At 39.5% G+C, this 22,269-nt stretch overlaps 1 protein-coding gene across 1 annotated transcript in view; it reads right to left on the bottom strand.

The window, feature by feature from the left end:
• Positions 1–1,727: 1,727 nt before the first annotated feature.
• Positions 1,728–22,269, bottom strand: part of cntnap5l (contactin associated protein family member 5 like) — a gene marked incomplete at its 5' end in the record, with an annotated part of 45,916 nt that continues 25,374 nt past the window's right edge. Inside the window, 19 exons of the mRNA XM_079482916.1 lie at positions 1,728–2,865; positions 3,172–3,246; positions 3,752–3,964; positions 4,361–4,448; positions 4,715–4,848; positions 5,892–6,119; positions 6,915–7,151; positions 7,641–7,859; positions 8,638–8,808; positions 8,980–9,107; positions 9,416–9,572; positions 10,432–10,632; positions 12,187–12,306; positions 14,382–14,488; positions 14,896–15,067; positions 15,723–15,872; positions 18,780–19,050; positions 20,426–20,569; positions 21,878–22,062. Coding sequence (XP_079339042.1) covers positions 2,669–2,865; positions 3,172–3,246; positions 3,752–3,964; positions 4,361–4,448; positions 4,715–4,848; positions 5,892–6,119; positions 6,915–7,151; positions 7,641–7,859; positions 8,638–8,808; positions 8,980–9,107; positions 9,416–9,572; positions 10,432–10,632; positions 12,187–12,306; positions 14,382–14,488; positions 14,896–15,067; positions 15,723–15,872; positions 18,780–19,050; positions 20,426–20,569; positions 21,878–22,062 — 3,197 coding nt within the window. The 3' untranslated portion in view covers positions 1,728–2,668. The remainder of the gene's footprint in view (positions 2,866–3,171; positions 3,247–3,751; positions 3,965–4,360; positions 4,449–4,714; positions 4,849–5,891; positions 6,120–6,914; positions 7,152–7,640; positions 7,860–8,637; positions 8,809–8,979; positions 9,108–9,415; positions 9,573–10,431; positions 10,633–12,186; positions 12,307–14,381; positions 14,489–14,895; positions 15,068–15,722; positions 15,873–18,779; positions 19,051–20,425; positions 20,570–21,877; positions 22,063–22,269) is intronic.

Genomic DNA, 22,269 nt, shown 5'->3' with positions numbered 1-22,269 from the left:
TAATTAAACATTCACCAGTTCTCTGCGATGACTTCTTTGTCTTTTTTTCCAAGCAAATACAGACGAAGTTGCCAACGCCACCACTTAAAAGCCAAAGAAACGCAAAGCATGTTCAAAGTTTCTGAGCTGTACGGACGCTGGCCAGAGTCCAGCTCATATACCATCGGCCCCAAAGGTCCATTTGTCCAGCTGAGTTTTCGAAAACACTGTCAAATCCGAGAACAATTAATTATGAGTTTATGCCAGCGTTTCCCCTGAGATCACGTAGCAGATAGGACAGATGACACGCAGGGTTAGAGTTCCCTTGAATCTCATCCCAAAGTAAATGGCAAGCAAGGTTAATTAGCTTCTCTGGACTCCCTGGAGGCTGATCGACAGTACCAAAATTGTTTTGCTTTTGTTAAGTGTGGAGGGTGATGAGTTGAATCAAGGCGTTAAGTAAAAGAGATTTAGTCCCCACCAGTGATTTAGTCTGTGCTCCTGGCATTCGACTGTCCACTGTGCATCCAATTAAAATCAATGTGAACCATAATTGTATTTTATAGTAATAGGTTTGTTCATATTCAATCAGACTGGGACTTGTCTGTGGAAATTGTGTTTGGGAATGCCGCCTGAAGCTTTCATTCTGCATGGCAAATGTGCTCCCGACACAATAAGTGTCGGGGGGGCGCACAAGCCCCTCGAATGCATAAAAAATGAATATGACTCAAAATTAAGCCATTTTATTGCTTAAAGTCTTCAGAAATCCATTTAGATTTTAGTATTTTGTCTCCTTTCTTGTATTTTCCCAGATTATTTTTAGTTTGGAGAGAGACAATATTCACACCATACACAAAACGAGAAGTTGAATAGAGTATAATCGCATATAAAATGTGTCTGGGTATCACTACAGTAAATCACACCGATTATTTCGTTTCAAGGCCAAATATCCCTGTAAAGAAGACATTAATTTCTCTTTATCTTCCTTTCACGTTCCTTTCCCCCATCTTCTTTCTTGAAAAGGTTGACTTGTTCGTCATTGATTAAGAACACATCCGAAAACCTCTTCCAGGTAAACGCTGCGTTTTTCATACAGCATGCATTTTCGGGTTCATTCGTCTCAAGATATTCAGTCATATTTGGGCTGAATTGAATTTGCATTTATTGATAATTCAATCTCCAAGCTCCCTTTTCACCCGCTATGTTGTCTCTTTATCTGGCTCGGAGAAAATAGCAGAGGAAGTTAGTCATGTGAAACGTCGCTCATGTGGAGATGCTCTGGGTTTTCAGGTTTCTTGTGTTCTTTTTGTGGTGTCTGTGTGCAAGTTGCGATAGCATTTTATACATAGGCACAATTTCAATTTATCTTTTCATATATTTTTGAAATTCAATTCATGAAAACATGAATACAGTATAGTGCGTCAAACCTTTGTTGTGGAGCTGAATATTACCGAGGTCTTGTTTTAAAAGTGTGATGTCTCTGACAGTGGGGATGTGTTGTTTGCTTTGTCCACATCCTACCTGTTACAGCAGATGACCACGAGAAGCTGTTTCATTACCACTGTATCCTAAGGGTCTCTCGAATCGATTTTCTCTCTCTCTTTCCCTCTCTATCATTACTTCAAGAGTGCATCTTCCTCAGGGCTGAGAATTAGAATTCAAAATAAACATTTCAAGGTTTTTCTCTCAACTCTTTCCTTCCGCTACACACCAAAACAAACTGATTAATTTCATTGAATAGGCCATCTGCACTCATAAGCTCTAAGAAAGCTTCATTTATTAAATATAATTATGAAACATATGTACAACACTCATTTACAATAGTCATATAGAAAAGAAAACAGCCATCCAATTCATTCTCGATAGAAACAGGTGTTTTTGTTTTGCCAGGAGTTTAAACGTACGTCAATAAGGAGGAGTTTCGTTCCGGGTCACAATGCGTACACTGATTGGCTCGATTGTGGTGGGAAAGGTGAATTGAATTGCCTGAATCTAGTTGGTCCTTGGGATACGCACAAATGACTCACATTTCCTTCCTCAGTCGCTACAGATATATGCTTATAGTCCTTTGGTGGCTAATCCCAGCGTTTAGTGGCTCCTCGTGCCAGTCAATAGTTTCAACATCAAATGCAGGCTTGTCAGACGCGTACGTCTTTTTATTGGGGAGGTGGCGGGGAACACTGAGCGATGATCAATCCTTTAAAAAGAATTTCTGGGAAAGTCCACCGTCCTTCCACGAAACCCCTCCCTCAAAACCCTCTCTGCTGGGATTTCAGTCCATTATCTTAAACCCACTCCATATTCCAGGCTATGAGATAGACATGTTTGAGCAGGCTGGGAAAAAACCATTCAGAGTGATGCGCCACCCTCCCGCTGTGCTTGTAAAGTGTGTGCTGTGCATGTTTAACCTACTATTATGCCTTTAAATGACAATATACAGCTCTCAGATCATCCAAGAGGCATTTACACACCATTTTCACACAAGCGTTACTTTCTTCATAAAACACAAACAAAAGTCTCTGATTTCGTGTACCCCACCCATGAAAGTAATCTCTTTGAGGCAGCCGGCCTCTGTCAGGTCATCACACCTGCAGCTGGAACAAAACGGCTTCTGATTGGCTGCTCAGCCTGCAGCGATGATACAGTTCAGAATGGCGATGCGTGTGTTTAGCATGTACACGCGGAGAGGTCAAATGTAGTATTCTTTGCTGTCGTGGTGGGGTTTATGAAGGTCCAGTTCAGTCCGATATGGTGGCCGCTCCATGCTGGGGCGGTGCGTCTTTCCTGTGATACCGGCGGGCGGTGAAGTCCGCCGGTGTCGGTACAGGAAGCGAATGATTATGGCCAGCGCGCAGAGGGTGATGAACACCACTGCAGCCACTAGTCCTGTTAATCAAAATAAGTGCAACATTAGTGTTTGTTTAATAATTAATATTACAGATGAATAATTTAAAGGTGTTTATGTTACTAACACAGGTGATCCCATTCTAGTTTGAGAATGCACAAGAAATGTGTTTATATTATGATCTAATCTTCACACAGTGCTGGTGCAAATAAGAACATCAACATATACTAAATATAACATTAAAGATGTGCAAGGCTGGACAGCCCTATAGGGAAGGAAAGTCTATTATTTGTCAGCCCTAGATCTAACTCTAAAAAGTTTTTCCTCAATATCATATGGATCTATACCTCCGATTAGTGCCAAGTCATTTTGATCTGCCTTCTTCAGCGGGCCATTGCCTCTGCTTGATTTTGCTGAATCATCTGCAAGTAAATAAGAAGAGAGACCATTTAGGCCTCTTTTGGTATAAAACATTTCTTGTTAACACCTTCAGTTCAGGAATAGTAACTCTACTTAGCTAACCTAACTTATATGCAACAATAAAATAAAATAAAAAGATTATAGATTATTATAAGTTATAAAATAAGATATTGTCATGGTTCTTCAGAATCCTTGGATGTCCATATTCACTCAGGAAATGGAAAAATACTGTTGTTTTTAATGATTAAATTCTGTGTTTTATAAAATACTTTTTTACTTTTGTATCGATTATGTATTTGCAAACCCAATGACAAGCATAAAGGGTATGACTAATAATAATGATAAAAATGTAATAAAAAAAAACATGGAGATACAAGTTTTAAGAAGGACCATCTAAAATATGTTTATAAAATGTATACATATAAACATATTTAACATCAATGTCCTGTAAGCAACAATGTGAACAATCATGTTTTTGGTGACCTGTCCCTTTTGAAGATTGCTCACCTGACAGTGTGTGTGTATCTGTCAAAGTGTCAGGGCTGGACATCGTCCCACAACTTGATGCTTCCAGACGGCCAATAACAGTAACTAACGGGCTTTGGCTGTTTTGTAGGGCTTCCTTCAGCGGGGAAGCCCGATTAAATTGCACCGAGGACAAGCATCCAATAAACCCTCTGGATCCAGCCTGGACCAATTCCTTATAAGTGACATCACCACCTGCAAAAATTAAAAACTAAATCATCACAAATCATCTATTTTGACTTTGAATTGACTAATTCTGAGTCTAATAGCGATTTGTAAAAGCTGTGCCAGTGCATTAGAGGAAATGTATCATTCATACCCTCATTTTGTTTTTTAGATAAAAATAAGTGGTCTCCTAGGCAATGCTGAGCAATTCCATTTGGCTTTGACTTGGCAACACCTGTCACAGTACTGTCAGATGTGCACGCACCGTACAACCTCCTGCTCTTTTTACCCCTGCCGCTCTGCCCAGCCAACCACCTGCCTTGCCCTAACCTGCCCGAATTCTAACACCTGACGGCACATCAGTGAAATAGAAAGATGTAAAAAAACAGACGAGGAGCCCTCTTCAAACGCTTGTCTGGAACTCACCTTGAATTCTCCCCAGAATCACTGTCCTTACTGGGCTGAAAGCGAGGCTGGGAGACAGACTGTACTGCTGGGTTATTGTGTTGTCAATCTGGAAGGGCAGAGACGTGAAGACAGATGATTTGGAAATGATTTGTACCAATATTGGATTGAAATTAATGGCGTAAAACAATAGGACAATGTATCCGAGAGGCAAATGTGTACATTTAAAGATCTCTGTTCAAGTAAAGCCAGTGGCACAATACCAGATGTGCGTAACACCCAGCAATTGTGTGCAAGCCAAGGTTCAATAAAACACATTCTTGTGCTAAACAGAATCTGTTAAGTGAACACCTGTAACTATAGAAACAGACTCACCTGGACAAGAAGTTCCTGTCCTCTACGGTTGATGTTGACCCAGTGGAACCTCCCATCTGCTAGACTGGCTGATTTTGGGCTGAACACTTCCGGACCTTTTTCTTGGTTCAACATGTATCGTATTTGCAAGCTGCCTGGGAAATCAGAGCAAAGCTTTTGACTTAGTCATATGTCTTTGTTGAGGTTATCATACGAAAATAATGAATCATTTTGTTATTTTAATATTAAGAGAAAAAAGCAAGGGAACATGCACATTACTGCAAAATGAACCCTAATATGGTGTTTGGGACCTCAACATAAAGTGGATTACAGTCATTACATTGATCTAATAAAAATAAAAGCAGTCCTCTGTATGTCATTTGGAATAACAGCACAAAAGCCTTAAACATTTCTGCACTCAAAGTTCTTCTCTCATGTGAGTTATGGTTTTCGTTGCGGCTTTAATGTGTTTTCTCCCTGCGCTCGTCCTCTCTTGTCATTACTCCCTCTTTATAGCTTTTGCTTGTTTCCTAGCATCCATTGATTGATTTTCATTTCCAGTATTTTCTTACTCATGAACTGCTTTCCCCTCTTCTCTTTATCTCCTCAATGTTTCTTCTACTCAAAGCTTCTAGCTCTTTCCTTCTTTTTGTCCCTGTATGTCAAAACATTACGCATGCTGGTGACACTTTACATACGCTCTATTGATAAGATGGCGTCATATTATGTTCCACGAAGTGATGTGATGATGTGAACCGGGAGAGACGTGAAACCCGTATAGTGAGTGGTGACAATAGCAGCAGCTTTCAGCTGAAATGGCATGTATTCTTTATTTAGGAGGGGTGTGCGACGTGTTCTATGATGTTTTGTTTTTGTAGAAATGTATGATTTTCATGCAGACTGTATGAATGGGTGCCAGCAGGAAATTTGCAGGATGTGAGATTAAAAACATGGTCAAGCTGTTCTTGGCTCTTTGTGTAGTACTAGAAATTCAGATGAATGTCTTTTCGACACTTTGTTAAAATGAATTCTGAAAAGCTTAACATATTGCTTTAATTTCTAAATCCCAATGTAGGACAGTTAAGTTTTGCATGTAAATAAAAGAGCAGTTTCTTTATGTTCAATGCGGGTAAAAAAGACTCCTCCTAAAGAGTAAACAGTAATGCGGTGTACTGTATAGCAATCTATGACTTGGTACCGTTTGACGTTAACATAACAGCCATATAGTGCAGGTCAGGAGTGTGAGCCATCAGGATTGAGGCTGGCACGTGATGCGTCAGGAACCCGAACGAGACTTCCTCTTGAGAGTTGGTGACTTCTGTGTCATGGACTGGAGATCGTCTGGCTTCCTCATTCAGTATTCCGGAAAATGGCTCCTGGAGAGTGTACAAGACCGAGGATCCGCTTTCAAAGGATGCTGCCAGAGCTGTGATGGACACGGGAGACAGAGCATTCCCTTGAAACCGAGCTATTGCATTATGGAGGACATCATAATCTCTATGCAAATGCGAACTGCGAGGCAAGAGAGAATAAACTCCACATCTCATCTGTCATTATTAGAGCTATAAAAAACAACAACATTAGCATTGTTTCCTCCCCTACCACAGCTGAGACCCGTGGTCCTACTGATTCTTTCTGTCTCTACACATTTTCCGGTCATCTATTCTAGTTAGCGATAAGCAATAGTGGCGTTTGCAGCACCCACTGTGACACGGCATTGAAAAGAAACAAAGCCATTACATCACTAATTTGACTGACAGGCTGCTGGACGGGTACGTGTCGGAGCAATGGCCACTGTAATTAAATTCCATTTGTCAGTTAAAGCATTTCTGCCAAGTCCTGTCAAGCGTACCTCAAAGAATTCGAGTTGAATACGCTATCAAGGACGCGTTGTCAACCTACGGAGGTCGCTGATCTTCTGATCTGACAGGAAATGACTTTGAAAAGTTGCCTCAGATGGAAGCCATTGAGTAATTTCCATGAACTAAATTTGACTTCAATGTCTACACATTTTCAATCAAGTTCTTCCCGAGCAAGACAGCTCCAAGTCAACTACTACAACAATGACGCCCAAGCCTGCGCTTAAATGTATATTAAATATTAAAACTCCAATACAGTCAAATCAATTAAACATACACAGTGTCATTATAAGGGCTTTTAATCATCAAGCGTCTGAAGTAGCGAGTTCAGCCAGAGGTCATCGTAAAAACAGCAGCCTCACCTGTTCTGCAGTGTGGTCCATCAAATGCCGTCTGCGTGCAGTCGCATGTATATCCACTTCTTTCCTCTACACATCTTCCTCCGTTATGACAGGCGCTGTCACTGCTGCAGTGACCTGGACAGCCTGAATTTACCCCGGGGGTGGTCTTTGCTCGCTCATAAAGGTCAACGGTAACGCCATTGATGGTGAGGGCTCGTAAGCAACCCAGAAATCCCCTCTGTCTAGAAGCTGTTCCACCTAATTAGGAGATTACAGTGATTAATTTTCTATTAAGCAAAACCCTTTACAATCTATAATACAGTCATTTTCCCCCTTAAAGATTTGAGTTTGAAATTCAATCACATTCAAGGGAGTGGTATCATAACATTGTTTTTGACCCTATGGCAACACACATTTTTTATACACTTCCTCTAATTAAACGCTTTGTTATATTATATTTTTGTCTTGTCAAGCCTAATAGTTTTGACAACCCGGTCAAAGGAAAAAAAAACATAATGCAAAAACTGTGAACGTAAATAAGATTGTGCCTGATATTTGCAAGCTAAGGCAACTTTAAAGACTGCTCTTCAACTTAGTTTGACCATGCTATGGTTCATTTCAATAGGATGTTCGCTTCCCATACCCGCAAACCCCCGCACGATCTGCGCCTATGTCCACTTAGTGTCCATTAGCTAGATGAGCAGAAATAAATGATGTTTTGTTGATTGTTGGACATAGATTCCATACCCACAAAGAGCTGGCTGCTGAGCTGAAGCCGGTAAGGTCTTTCAGATGGTGCTTCATTTAGTTCCAGAGGCAGCGAGTCAACCTGTAGAGAAGCTTCTCTCACGTTTCGCTCGACACGAATGTAATGCCATTGACGATCATTTAAGGCCACAGGTGAGCGAACGGTGAGAAATACTGGTCCATCCCCCAAATCAAAGGTGAAGTTCACTGTTGAGGGAGCTACGGATAACAAAAGAGTGATATGCTATTCTCACATGTTTTGAACAAACATATTGTCACTGTTGGATGGGAACCTAGTTTCTCAAATTTGTTTAATCATTACTACCTGAAAATACAGAAATGCCCCTCATGTTTGTATTTGGGTTTTGAAAATATTGAATCAATAAACAGTATTAAAAAGAGCTCGTACACATTGATAACAAGCATTTAAAGGTCCAGTGTATGACATTTTGTAGCATCTAACGGTGAGGTTATGAAATGCAACCATTGGCTCACTTCACCGCTCGCCCATCCCAATCGAATGACTACGGTGGCTGACACAGTACAAAGATGTCGTCACGTTATCGCTTCTTTGTCGAAGGAGATAATGTATTTACGCACTCTGTAGAGCAGGTTGTCCATTTTGGGCTGCTGTAGAAATCAATGTAGGAGGACCCCCGGTGTATATAGATAGAAATAACTCATTCTATGCCCATTAAAACATAATGTTTCATTACGTAAAGTCCTCTGACCACAAAGTTATGTACTGTATATTATAATGCATTTTTTGTCAATAGATCCTCTAAAAAATAACACACTGGACCTTTAATTGGTTTTCCCATTTTCTGAAAAGCTGTTTTGGAGGTACAAGGTTTCCACTAAACAGAAATGATTTTTAAACAGTTTATTGATAGTAATAGAAGTCATTATTTTAAAAAGAATAACAAATAAATAACTAAAATAGTAACAGAAATTTAGACTCGTAAAATCTGACCATTACTCATGCTTTGGCACTCACAATTAAGTTCCAATCTAACAAAGTCTCGGACTCCTAAATTTTCCAAGAAGACCCCTGAGAGAGCGCTGGTTTTGAAAAAGAGTGAGATATCGACGCTGAGTTCAGCTTGCAGAGTTGGGAAGTGCAGATATGATGACTCCTGGTAAAAAGACGCAGAGTTCCAGAAGAAGCCTGTAGCAGAGGGACAGGCAAGAAAGCAGGCAGCGTGTTGAAAAGCAAATTGCGCATTGAATTGGATAAAAAAGGCCCATCTCTCCGGTATTTTGAAATATGAAAATTAATTCAGTAGAGAGCGGTATTACCCCCCGTTCCCCTTTTAAATTTGGTAAACATAACACCCACGGTCGCCATAGCAACGCAGCGGTCCAATTTGGAGCACGGCCTGCGAGCTTGTCCTGTTTGTGTCTCCAATGGCGATCTCACTCAGGGGTAAATGGTCTTTGTATGACAGTACACCGGTATCATTTGCCCTGTGAAAAGAAAAAGAAAATGAGACGTTGTGGTAGAACAGAGGAGATGTAATGAGCGAACAGTGTACGATGGCCTACAGAGCAATGTGCATGCTTTACTTGTTGCTTTTAATAATGAATATTTTAGAAACGAATATTAAGCCTTGTGGAAGTGTCTCGTTCAATAAAATGGCTATACTCAGAAACTGCTATTTACCGTGCTTTTTAATTGACTATGTCTTTCGTTTTCCATTAAAAATACCTTTTACCTGCAAAAGGGGAAAAACTGCTCAGTGACTGTGAATTTGAGATGAATGACATTGATTTACCAGGTGTCTTGGTCTGCATCGCAGTTGCAGAAATAATTCATGTCTCTGCAGTTGCCATCCAAGCTACAGGAGCACTGCTGGACCCCGGGCAAATATCCCCCCCAATATGTCCTCTTCACACCATCTCTATCCAACCACCAAGACAGGGGTGTTCCATCTAAAAATTCAAAGTTTTTTTTCTCAGAAATAAATAATTATGCAAATAATGACAGCACAGTTTGGTGTCTAATGTAATTTAGGCATGCTTGACGACATCTGGTCTCCTGCCCCTGCTGATCCGTAATGAGCTCGGAGTCTCCTGTCAGTCAAGTAGCCTTTATAGTACAGCAAGAATGTACGTGACTAGGCATCTGCTATCACTGCGGTGTTGCGATCCAGCCAAGAGCTAAACCCCTGACAAACGGCAATCTGATACGCAAGATGTCTAGCGCTGGAGGTTCACCGTTTGAGTGGATTTTAAGAAATATTTCTGTGCAGAACCATCAAAGGTTGCTCGGGGGCTTGGTTCGGTCTCTCATTCTGGCAAATAAAAATATTTCTAAAGTGTGCCAAGAGGATAAGTTGAGTCGGAACCAGCAAAAAAGCGTACCAATCCAAAAAATTTGAAAGTATTAAAGCAGCATGCATAGAATAATTTAGCGTACCAGCTTATAATCTTTTTAATGCATGCCTTTGCAACAAATACGATCTCATCACGTTGCATAACCATCCCCGCATCACAAGCATTACGTCCTAACCGTTTTTTAAGTGAACATCATCATTCACAACACATCGTTGTCAAGTCACACTTCAGCCCCTTTAATATCTGTGGTAATAACCTGCTGTTGTGAATCTTTAGCTGTGAGGTAATTTTTTGTTCCTTTGGAAAATATTAAGAGAATTGGAATTCCTGAGGTAACATAAATCACAAAGTATATAGGAGAGACAACATTACCGCAATGCATGGATTCTGCCTACACAATAATCACATCAACTCTGTTAAATCCAGTATGGAGAATTGAGAAAACAAGACAAACCCCAGGTGTCGAAAAGCCGTGACTTCCTGCAGCGATATATCACTTCCTGTTGGCAGTGTTCTGAGGACGCCACAAGTGAACGGAGGTGGTACTGTGATATGGTGTAGTTGAAGATGAGAGCGAAAGGGCTGCGTGGAGTGGATCCTTGAATGTCTATGGGCCTCGTGTAATCATGACCCACCACTGTCCAGACTTTGTCTTCTACGCAAGAAAAACACACGAAAAAAAGACAGTGTATGTGTGAAAAACCAGAATCCAGAACATACTGATATCCCCATTGACTCCTATCGCTGTCATCAACCCTTTCAAGCCTGCACTCAATCAACCGCATGTGCCTCTGAATGAAAATGAGAGATTAACGGAGTGATGAAGTCGTATGCAAGTACCTGATGAATATTAAGCGTCGAACAGAAGGTCGTTCATTCAGGAGATTGCGAAATGACTACGCCACGCTAACACCTTTCGCTAGGCAAATTGGAATTCCCATACGTGGCGTCCAAAGGTGCCTGTTTGCCTTGTCTTGCGAAATTAGCATAGCTAATAGCTTCAGAAATTGAGGTCAGTTTCAAACGATTTTCTTGCCAGTGCTTGTTGGAGGCACCTGAAAGAAACGTCTATTTGTATTCGCACTCTTCTAATGTATGCAAAACGGCAAATCTAACTTGATGCTGAAGCAATGGCTGAAGCTCAATCACAGCTAACTTTGTAAATTAAGCCAGCTTAGCCTTGCTAACGTGCGGCAGGTGGTCACAGCGCATGATCACAGCGTACCACAGCATCCTTGGTCGCTCACTCGTTTTGCTGCTTCAATAACCTTAAAGCCAAAGTCAGCTTCCTATGAAAATAAGAAGAATGGAGCCATCAGTCTCGACTGTGCACTGCCAGTCTCTGCAGGATGACACGCTCCCTGATTTTTTGTTCCGTCACCTCCATTCCTCCCTGCTGCTGACATAATGGGGTCTGAATTTCCTTGTATGATGACAATGTAGTACAGTCTCATCTGAGAGACAAATCAAGCCGGCGTGTGATGCGGACAGTGGAGAGTCAGAGGCCAAACACCATGACCGCTGAAAGTGGTGATGAATCCTGACAGGGGATGTGAAAGGCACATGGTTCAAAGTAGAAGCGGATGAATCTGCTTTTCCCAGCAGGTTTTCAAAAAGGGTAACGATAACTCAGCACTCTATGTCACCTTTGTATATTCTGTTTATTTTACATTCTTAAAAATACTGTCTTTTGTGTTCTGCAGAAGAAAGAAAGTCATACATGTTTGAAATGACAGAAATGAAATTTTGGGTGAGCTGTGCCTCCCTTTAAAGTAGAATGGAAATATTCAAACCACAGCAATATCATACCATCCAGCCAAAGTCTCGGTAATACTTATCAACTGCTTCGTTGGATGCTGTCTAGCGGAATCAGGAAAGTTGTGTGGGACTTCAGCACAAAAATCACCAGAGGCTCCCTGGGAGGAAGGTTGACTAACACTGATCCAACCTGCTGAACTAGACAGCCTCAGGAGGAGATGCTGTACTCACTTAATGAGCTGTGTGATTTCTCCAGGCATTCCCCCACACATGCTGAGGTCACACCTGTTCGTGCACTGAATGGGATTTGTAAATGAAAATCGCTGGGATGTTAGTTTCATCATTCAATAATGTGAAACGTGATGAACGTTAGTGTCAGATATGTCTACAAATATGCAGAGCTGAGTATGCGAAATTGGGTAATATGTAGTTCAGTCCATTGCCAGCTTACCTGCCACAGTGCAGTTGACTTGAGTGTGCTCTAGCGGACCGCTGCCATCAAGGTCGATTGTAAACACCCCCGACTGGCTACCTGTTTTCCTGAAGGCCTCACAGGATCGCTCGTATATTGCTGAAAATTATGATAAACGACAAAAGTAAGTAGTAAAAACACAAATCCATGCTATGTTGTTGCAACACTGGGATGTTTGTGTTTACTCTTGTAAGCTACAGTATGCTTACATTTTGGTACATTAGCACACCCATGGACTTCATGCGAAGGTTTACAGTGTAATCATGTACAATAACGAGTTTTTGGATCAGTCGACTAGTCGCAGGTCATGTGATTTTATGACACTGTACCTTTAAGAAGACTGCTGACTGTTCCTAGAGACCTTATTCCCACCCGCTTCAGGTCACACTCCTGGCATTTATATACAGTATGTGATCTTGTCCTGCTTCGGCACGCATCATTCACAATGTGCCATGTTTTCGTCCGCAACATTCACGATTTGTTCTGACGCCGCCAAAGCTTGCAGGTAAACCTTACGTTTCAGTGCGCTGGCTTCTACACGCAGATCATTTAATTTTATAGGCTATTTTGTATTTGTTCCCGGTTTTATAAAGCATGAAAGAAACAGAATAAATACAATTGTTTCTCATATTGGCTGCTGTGTAACTGAGGTGCTGCGTTTGTAAGTCCGCTATGATAAAGCGTCTGCTGCATTAGGTTAATAAATATATTGACGTTGTTTTAAAGTCATAGGCCGTCACAAACAAAATCGTTGTTGTTTCTGATTGTTTCGTCTATTACTGCACATTTCATATATTACTGCACATGACCCTTTCAGTTGACTTGTTGTAAATGTCAAGGAAGTTGGTCTGTACACCCGCTTCAGATCTGAAGTAAGCGCTAGGCTGCTGTAGAGATCTGCCCGCTGCTCTTTAACTGCATAGTGCATAGCCCCGCTACCACGATCTTGCACTTTTAAATAGCGCAGCCCGCATGCAGACACTGTAAACACTGAAAACATTCCCTAGCTCTTGTTTTATTAATTAATGATGTCATCGACTAGTCTCCGCGTCTTTTATCACATAATAGTCGACTTCAAAAAATCTGTGGTCGTTCAAGCCAAGTTAGTACAAAGCTTTTTAGCTTGACAAGAATAATACCTACATATCAAATAAGTAAAAAAATCAACTGTGTTGCCATCTTACATTAGGTTTAAATGAATGTCAACAATAACTTAACTAAAATGCAGATACAAACAGTTCATTTAGCAAACAGATGTAATTAGTGACCTGTTTGTCACGAGAGAGAAGTCTTCTTAATACGGCACAGTGAGCTAATTTGTTGCACATGTTGTTTTGCTGACGGTGTATCACACGGCATAATAAAAATCTTATTTTTGTTCTCCCTCTCGGTCTTTTAATTCAATGAGACTAACAGATGGGCTTCGTCGTGCCTTGCTCGCCACCACAGAAGACGTACAGTCATAAGCATATGATGAAATGCATGTGGTGACAGATTAGAACATATTGATTCAACAAATTTGATAACAGCGAGGAACCGTAAAAATAGATCTGGCGAAAATAATTACAGCTTAATCGAATTTTTGCATAAGTCACAGATGCCAGTGTTAAATAGACAAATATCAAATAACAGTTTCAAAGACGGGTAGATTTGCATCTGTCTAGTAATAAACTGTGAATTTCCCAAAGATTTGTCAAAGATAAGCAGCAATGGTTTATTTCTATCCATTTAAAAAAAAAGTTATTAGTAATTATTTTAAGAAAAGACATTAAAATATTGCATTCTGTTACAAAAAACTGACATTGAATGTGGATGGGACATATATTGGCAAGATATATTAAATATAACTCAACGAGACACAACCAACACAAAGAAAAAACCCACCAACATGCTAATTTAAATTCTTGATATAATTAAGATCAGGTTGCACAACAATTTTAAGTTTTGGACTTCTAACATTTGATACTGGCACGTATACTTAACATTGCTTACCATTCTCCAGATTAAAACTCTGTCCTCCCCTTCTTTTCTATTGTGTGTTTTCCAGTTTGTTAAGGCTTTACTTATACACACATACATCTATTAATTAGATATTAGAGAAACTCCAACATAATTTATCTGCAAAACAGTGAAATCATGCTCGGTGTTGGTTTTGGGAACTGTGTATAACTCACAGTTATGGCAGGTGGCACCTGTGTATCCTGTTCCAGTACAGTCACAGTAAAACTGGTCCCATGATTGGATGCACTGACCACCATGTTCACACAGATTAGGCAAACACCTGTTTGGATAAACATACTTATTATTATAATAGTGCTGGCTGAAGCAAGCTGCGATGTTATTACGGTTCATACTGTGGGTTAGCTGTTTGTGTAACTGTGTAACTCCATCTGCAGTTTGTGTTACGGATACATGTCAAGTTAAATCATTGTGCTTTCTAAAGAAAAGACGTGGCATGAGTTTTCTGCGATAGCGATTTAAAACATTGCGATAAAGCATCACATTAGGTTTGTTATGGTGGTTTATTTTTCAGCGCAATCTGACATCAAACTGAAACAACGAATTATGGTTTCAGTCAAATATATTTGATTTCTCCATTTTGTGAGCAATACATAGATCATAACTTGATCTATTATTAATGTAAAACAATAACACATACACAAGAAATCAATTTGGACAAAAACTGACCTGTCTTGAATGTTGCATACATCAAAGCTAATCTGACTGAAGTTGGCAAAGCTTTCCTGTTGAACTTGAAGAAAGTTGACCGGATGGTTGTTGATTAAAAGGAGACGAAAACAGCCCTGATATCCTCTGTTGGGGTTCTGGCAGATGAAACTGCTCTGAGATACAGGACAGCCTAGGATAATAAAAAATATTTTAAAATCGAAAACAACCACCGCAACTAATACCAAGTCGCTCAAAGACAAATCTCTGTTTCCGGCAAAGCAGCTTATGAAATCTCTGCAGGACTGCATTGTCTCAGAAGTAAGCAAAATGAGAGATTTAAAGGTCTTAGTTAAAACATTTAAAATTTGAGTCAGGGATTTGAATTACAGTTTAAAGCAAAAAGAATTTATCCTCTACAGTAATTGAATGCATTTAGAGCTGCCTGAATGAACTAAAAAGAAAACCCCTCCAAGAAAAAGGAAGTGTGTTGAGAATAGCAGTTATACTGTATGTTTGAAATGAACAGACATTAACATAGCTCTCTGCCTGCTAAGCTTCTATTTTATCAAGGAAATGGGGAACATAAGGTTGATGAAGGTTGGACTTAATAAGGTAGGAGCTGGAAGAAAATTGTCCCTTGCATTCAGATAAATGTTTTGGGTAATAACCACTTTTTGCCAGGAGTGATTAGATCAGTTCAGTAGAACTGAGCTTTGTTGATAACAGCCTACTGATAAGTAATGAATATCAAAATCCTGAATTTGAAGCCGTCAATTTACTGCATTGCGACAGTAACAAAGTCAGCAACAAATCCAAAAGGTGAATTAACATTTGTAATGCCATACCTCCAAAATAGATAGTTGTTTTTTGAACACTGTTGCTAAGGCCACGGGTTTCCATAGTAACTGGCTTTTCATTGTCGACACTTAAAGACAGCTTCTGACCCTTGACCTGGACCGCAATGGAGTGCCACTGTCCATCACTCAAATTCTGACCTGAAACACAAGCAGAAGAGGTGTCTGAAAGACATTCATTCCAGTGACATAAACCAAAGGTTTCCCTAACCTTTAAATTCCAGGACGCACCTAGACAGGTATAATCTCAGACCCACCTTAAAGGAATTGTTTACCTTAAACATACATTTTCATGATCATTTTCTCATCCCTTTTGTCATCCAATATGTTTATGAATTTCTTTCTTTAGTCGAAAAGAAATTAAGGTTTTTGATGAAAACATACCAGGATTATTCTCCATATAGTGGACTTCAATGGACTCCAAACGTTGAAGGTCAAAATGACAGATTCAATGCAGCTTCAAAGGGCTTTAAACGATAACAAACAATGTTTATGCTTTATAAACACAAATACTCGCCTTGCTCTGTTCTGCAAAGCGACTGACTCTATACTTCCGCCTACGTCAAGCGTGACATTTTCCACGTAATTACGTATTACGTGAAGTTGTGAGTGCGCTTTGCAGAACAGAGCAAGACAAGCATTTGTGTTTATAAAGCATATATTTTTTTTTAAAATGACGATCGCTTCGCTACAAAAGACCCTTATTTCATCGTCTGGTATCATTTAAAGCGCCTTGAAGCTGCACTGAAACTTTAATTTTGACCTTCAACCGTTTGGAGTCCATTGAAGTCCACAATATGGAGAATAATCCTGCAATGTTTTCATCAAAAACCTTAATTTCTTTTCGGCTAAAGAAATAAATACATAAACATCTTGGATGACAACAGGGGTGAGAAAATTATCATAAAAATGTATGTTGAAAGTGAACAATTCTATGAGGAAAATAATGGAAATATGTTCCCTCTTAAAGTGGCAGTCTGTGAGTTATTTTGAGTAAAAAAACAATTATTGAGCAAGTACATGAAAGAACGGTAGTCTCACTACCCTTGCTGGATTCACCACGGAAAGCTTGTAATAATGATTTGTAATTTTCTCTGTTAGTATTACCTGGAGACCTTGTGTGATTTAGAAATAACCTCCCCACATCTGTATTTCATGTGACGCACACGCACGTGATAAGTGAAGCCTGTAATTTTACTCAAATTTACAGACATATTTCCCGGAAATGATGGCAAGGCTTTGCGTATAGTTTATCTACATATAGTTGTGTGGTGTAGAATGATATATGACCGAAACTGTCGGCATTTGAGCCCTGCGGTAGTCTTTGAGGAACTTCTGTCCAGTTCACGAAACGGAAGTTTCCATGAGAAACAACTATTTTGGTCTGTTTATGTTCTTGTTTGTTTTGTGTTATAAAATCTGCATCGTTATCTGTTATGTTTATTACACCCTACTGATGTACAGTGACGATTATCACCGGTTCACTGTCACAGGCCGCACATGACATACGACTCAAAATCTCCACAGTTGAGCAGTGCCGAATAACAGCTCACATAAAGAAATTACCTCTGCACATCACTTGCAGTAGCAATTACAAACTGAGATGGCGACAAAGAAGCCAATCTTCCAGACTTCCGCTTTAATAGAGTGTAGTTTTAATTTCCCTCAAAACATGAGTGAGCAGAGACTGATTCCGAAAGTTTACATTCATAAATTATATGAAAAGTTTCACAAAGGAAAGCCTTAAGAAGCAGATGCGGTGAGGCATCAAAAACGTCTTGAGAATTGACTCGTGCAGGGATGACAGTTTTGGAGGCCAATCGGGGAGTTAGTGCCGCATTGGTTCCTTCAACCGAAAGCCTATGCATTTGTTCCATAGACTTGGAAGGTAGCAAAAAATAAACTCAAGATAATCTTTACAAATTAACACAATATTTGCCATTTTTTAAGCCTAAACACAATTGCCAGTGTTAACATGAGGCTTTATACAGACTACACTACACTTGATATCAACGTCATCACCAGCAAGCCTCCGACAACTTTTTCATCCCTCTGTGAATGAATATAAATCCACAGATTTAGAGATTTGTGCGCATGTTGCATTATTTGTGAGATTTTTATGCCTTATGACGTTTTATGTCCCCGCCAAAAACGTAGTCCCTCATAGCATCTTGTTAGCAATCGCCGTTTTGAAGACACAATTAAACTATAAAATTCACAACCGGGTTATAACTGTTGTGTTTTATGACATAGATAAACACATGAAAATATTCAGAGGCTTTGTAAACCACACACCTTATTTTAGTCATTTAAACAAAAACCAAATAAAAAAAAACACTGATTTTGGGGGATGTAACCAGAAAGGCCAAAATGCTAAAAGGCTTCTGGGTCTTGCATACAAAAATACAGAATTTCAGCGGTACTCTATACAAGAGATGTGTCGCTTTATGTTTAAGCTCTTCAGCTGCAGTGCAAGAGGGTGCAAGAACAGAGATAAACTGTTCTAATTGGTTGTATTTTGTGACTAATTGTTTCATGACGACCATTTTCACATTCAGAGACACAAATTGCTAATCTCTTGAATCTTGGTTTTAGGAAGGCATACTAGCCATCAACAAGACACTCTGCAACATTTTGCAAAACTGTGTTAATTTGTGAGGGCACCGGACTCAAAGCAAGTTCTTTCAGAATTTAAGAGAACTTAATCAATAACAATACAGGGAGACAATATTATTGTGATGGCTGTCAGAGTGACTTTTTTCCAGTTGATAACCAATAAAACGTTGACAGGCAATCAAAATCCAAATTTAAACAGCTTGCACTTTTAAAATGAGAAACTAGATTATAATAAATATACACATCCCTTGATGTGGCTTCAATATATTTATCGTTCTTTGTACATTTATAAAAATGCTGTGAGATATTTAAGGCATATTCACAGACAAATATATGCACATATAGTATATAAATATACATGTATACACATTCATTCTTTAGATGGGGTGATATGTCTTGTCATAAAATGCTGTATGATCCTACACTTCTTACCGCTCAAAGCCTGAGCAGAGTGAAGTTGTTCTCTAGAGAGGGTGAGGAGCAGTCGAGCCTGTCTAAGCTGCAGAAGCAGGTTAACAAGGTCCGGATCACGAGAGAGCTGGACTGAGAATAGCAGCCCTTCCTGGTTCCATGTGCGAAACTGGAGACGTATGGACAGATCCTCTGTTCTGTATTCCACTGGGAGTGCCAGGAAGCTGCCTGAAGAACGGAGGAACGTCACAGCGACTGAGGAACTCTCGGAGCAGGAGAATGTCACATTCCCCTTAGAAAAGAGGGAGGAAGAAAGACAAGAATGCCATTGTGAAGAGCATATTTAAAAAGGAGTAAATAACACGGGTGGGGTTGATATAAAGCAAACATGCCAAGTAAGCAAATTGGGGGCCATGATGGTATTATGGTAGAAGAGATCAAATATAAAAACTGTAAGTCATTTTCTGTGTACGCACTCAAGCATATACTTTTCACACTCCATAGATCAATGCTACTCCACACTCGGTGGTGGCACAAGTATCTGAATAAATGATGGAGGTTATGATTATGGCCATTACAATTAATTTACCATGAAAAGGACTGATTACTGCATTCCATATCTACGTCACATTTTCAGTTTAAAACATGTTTTTGAAGTGGGTGAGAAATGTAATCGATCATAGACATACCCTTAGTGCAGATACATTTAAATTAGACTACTGGTCTGTCAGTAATGACAACCAATCCTTATGCACGCTCACCAGGGTTCACACTCCTCAAAGATTATGCATTTTCATCTAATGTCACTTCATTATTAAAATGAGAAATAAAGACAACAAAATGACAAAAAGTAATACATGCAAAACTATGATTAAAAAACCCTTTAGTATCACATTATTCAGTCATTGATGATGGTGTGCTACACTTTAATTTATGCATGGGCTTTGGTGCACTTTAAGTGCTTTTTCTTTAAAATGCTTCTGATAAGTGGGAGGTGAGAGAAAATAAAGACCACCTAACTGTGATAATCAATACAGCTATTAAAATTTGCACAAAAGTATATGAGACCACATGCAGAGATGGAGGAGGACAAGAGGAGAGAGACTTCATTGCTAATTTGGGAAAGAGAGTTTTTACATTTCCACATATACACACAGCAACATCAAGTGTAGAAGCACACTGTGTCTGTCCCTTTAAATACACCCACGCCAGTACGGGAAAGCTACAGTACTTTGAAAACTAGTTTGCCAATCTACAAGCAAATAAATCTAAATTAAGTAAACCATAGTAACACAACACTTTAAAAAACGATATAGCCACACCACTAGCTACTACACTACTAACAAAAAGCATTTAAACTGTTTAGCTACAAGATCACTGGAATGAAAAAGCAAACACAACGGTTTCTGTAGTAAGTGGTATTAGTATGCTTTTTTAGCTAATCATGTCACTAAGAATGCAAGGTCATTGGTTCAGTATCTTTGGCATATAGTGATAAAATGAACGATGTTGCTGTGCATAAATGGAATGTGCTGAATGAATACATGTACAGTATTTACATAAAAGACACAAAACATAACTACTATGCATTCATAGTCACTAGCTGAGTAGCCATTAGATTCTCAGAGACGACAGCCATATTGAAAGTGTACAGCAATTGACCTTACCACCGTATAGATCTGTGGCTTTCGTCTCTTGGCCATGTCGATAACATTGACGCCATTGTAGTTGAGGTTCTCTATGCAGCCATGGAAATTTTCATGGAGAAACGTCCCAGGTTTACCGGGCAAAGGAATTCCTCCAAAGCTGAGCTTGAATAAGGACACACAAACACATGCGCACACACATACAAACAAACAACCAACCAACCACACAAACAACCACAGATCCCAGAGATCAGTAATAAACCAATATTATTTGCATAGCAAAGACTGGACTACATGAATAGAACCAACACAAGATTTGGACTTCACCAAAGTCAACATGCTATGCATATTTTTGTCCTGGTTTTGAGTGTGCATTGGTTTATTTTCATGTGTCTAGTTTGCGTGTGATAGAGGTACAGGTGAATGTTTGCTTGTTATTTTTTGTGTTGAACCAATGGTACAAAGTATCAAACAGGCATGGAGGAAATTATATACTTTGCTTTCTAGAACAGACTGAAAATGCTTATAAAAGGCAAACAGAAGACAAAATGAGAAAGGAAAAATTGCAAGAGAGAAATGGTTAATATTTCAGCTGTTTGTAACAAGGTTAATCTATAATAAATGGTATCAATTTTCATTCAGTATTAAACCTATTAATCATTTAAGCAAGGAAGAGTAATAAATACAAGGAATGTGTGCTAGTGTTTGAAATAAATCATCTGCACACACAAAAGAGAAAAAAGAGGGAAGAGTTTGGGGTGCATTAGGGAGTCAACAAAAGTGAGGAGAACAAGGTCAGACAAACACACACATTGGCTAACAAACAAACCAAAAATGTATCACTTAAGAGTTTAGGAAACTACAGAACTAATACTGATATATAAAAGAAGGCAATGTCTAGTGGGAAGGAAACATTTAGGAATAAACAATTTATATAACACAAAAACATCAAAACATCTGCTCTTGCTTATTCATTTGAAAGACATTCAGAATCTTTCAAGCTAGAGAAGGAGGTGAACAGCAGGTCCAAAAAAAGCCAAACCTCCAGAACAACTTCAACATCCAAACAGCATGAAATGTTGACTGCAATGCAGCTATTGGCAATTTGGCTCCTCCCTTTTTAGGCAGTTTTTAATCAATATAGAAGTCTGTGACATTTCACATAAAAAAGACCTAATCGTTAAGATTCGTTTCTGTTCAATATTAACGCTCAAATATACACAAGATACATTTACACATGTTTCTCATCTTAATAAATGTAACGTGGCAGGGTCACAACCTGGGAGCAATTTATATTAATTATGACAGAATTATGTAACAATATATGTATATGTATAAGATGTAAAGAAAGTCCCACTATATTTATGTACGACATTTGCATAGTGTTTGCAGGCTATTACATCGATAAAGGATGACATTTCTTAACATTTTGAACTGGAACACCACCCCCCATATGCCAAGCTTTGAACTCACCTCATAATCTATCTCCAGTGTGTCCTCTTGGCCCAGACTGCGGAAATGTTGTGTGTGTCCATCCACGGTGAAGTTGACGTGTTTGTTAAAGCGCTCAATCTGAACAGAATGCCAATGGTGGTCATCCAGCAGGCTTCCTAACATGAGTGAGGTTGACCGACCGCTAGACTGAAGATTGGCATCATCTGTACAGAAATATCATCACAGAGACTTAAAATCACATAAATCACTTCAGCCAGGCGGTGAAAGCAAAGATTTGATTCAGCGGCAGTGAAGCATGGCTCCCGAATGAAGGTCACAACTCCACAAGTGCAACAGGTGATGTCCCACATTGCACATTCAGACCTTCAGCTTCTCTTTGAGTGTACAGGTGTTAGAACAGGTCTTAAGGA

The sequence above is a fragment of the Barbatula barbatula genome (assembly GCF_947034865.1).
Source record: "Barbatula barbatula genome assembly, chromosome: 20".
Lineage (NCBI taxonomy): Eukaryota > Metazoa > Chordata > Actinopteri > Cypriniformes > Nemacheilidae > Barbatula > Barbatula barbatula.
The sequence above is the reverse complement of the archived record's forward strand: the minus strand, read 5'-3'. Positions and strand labels throughout refer to the sequence as shown.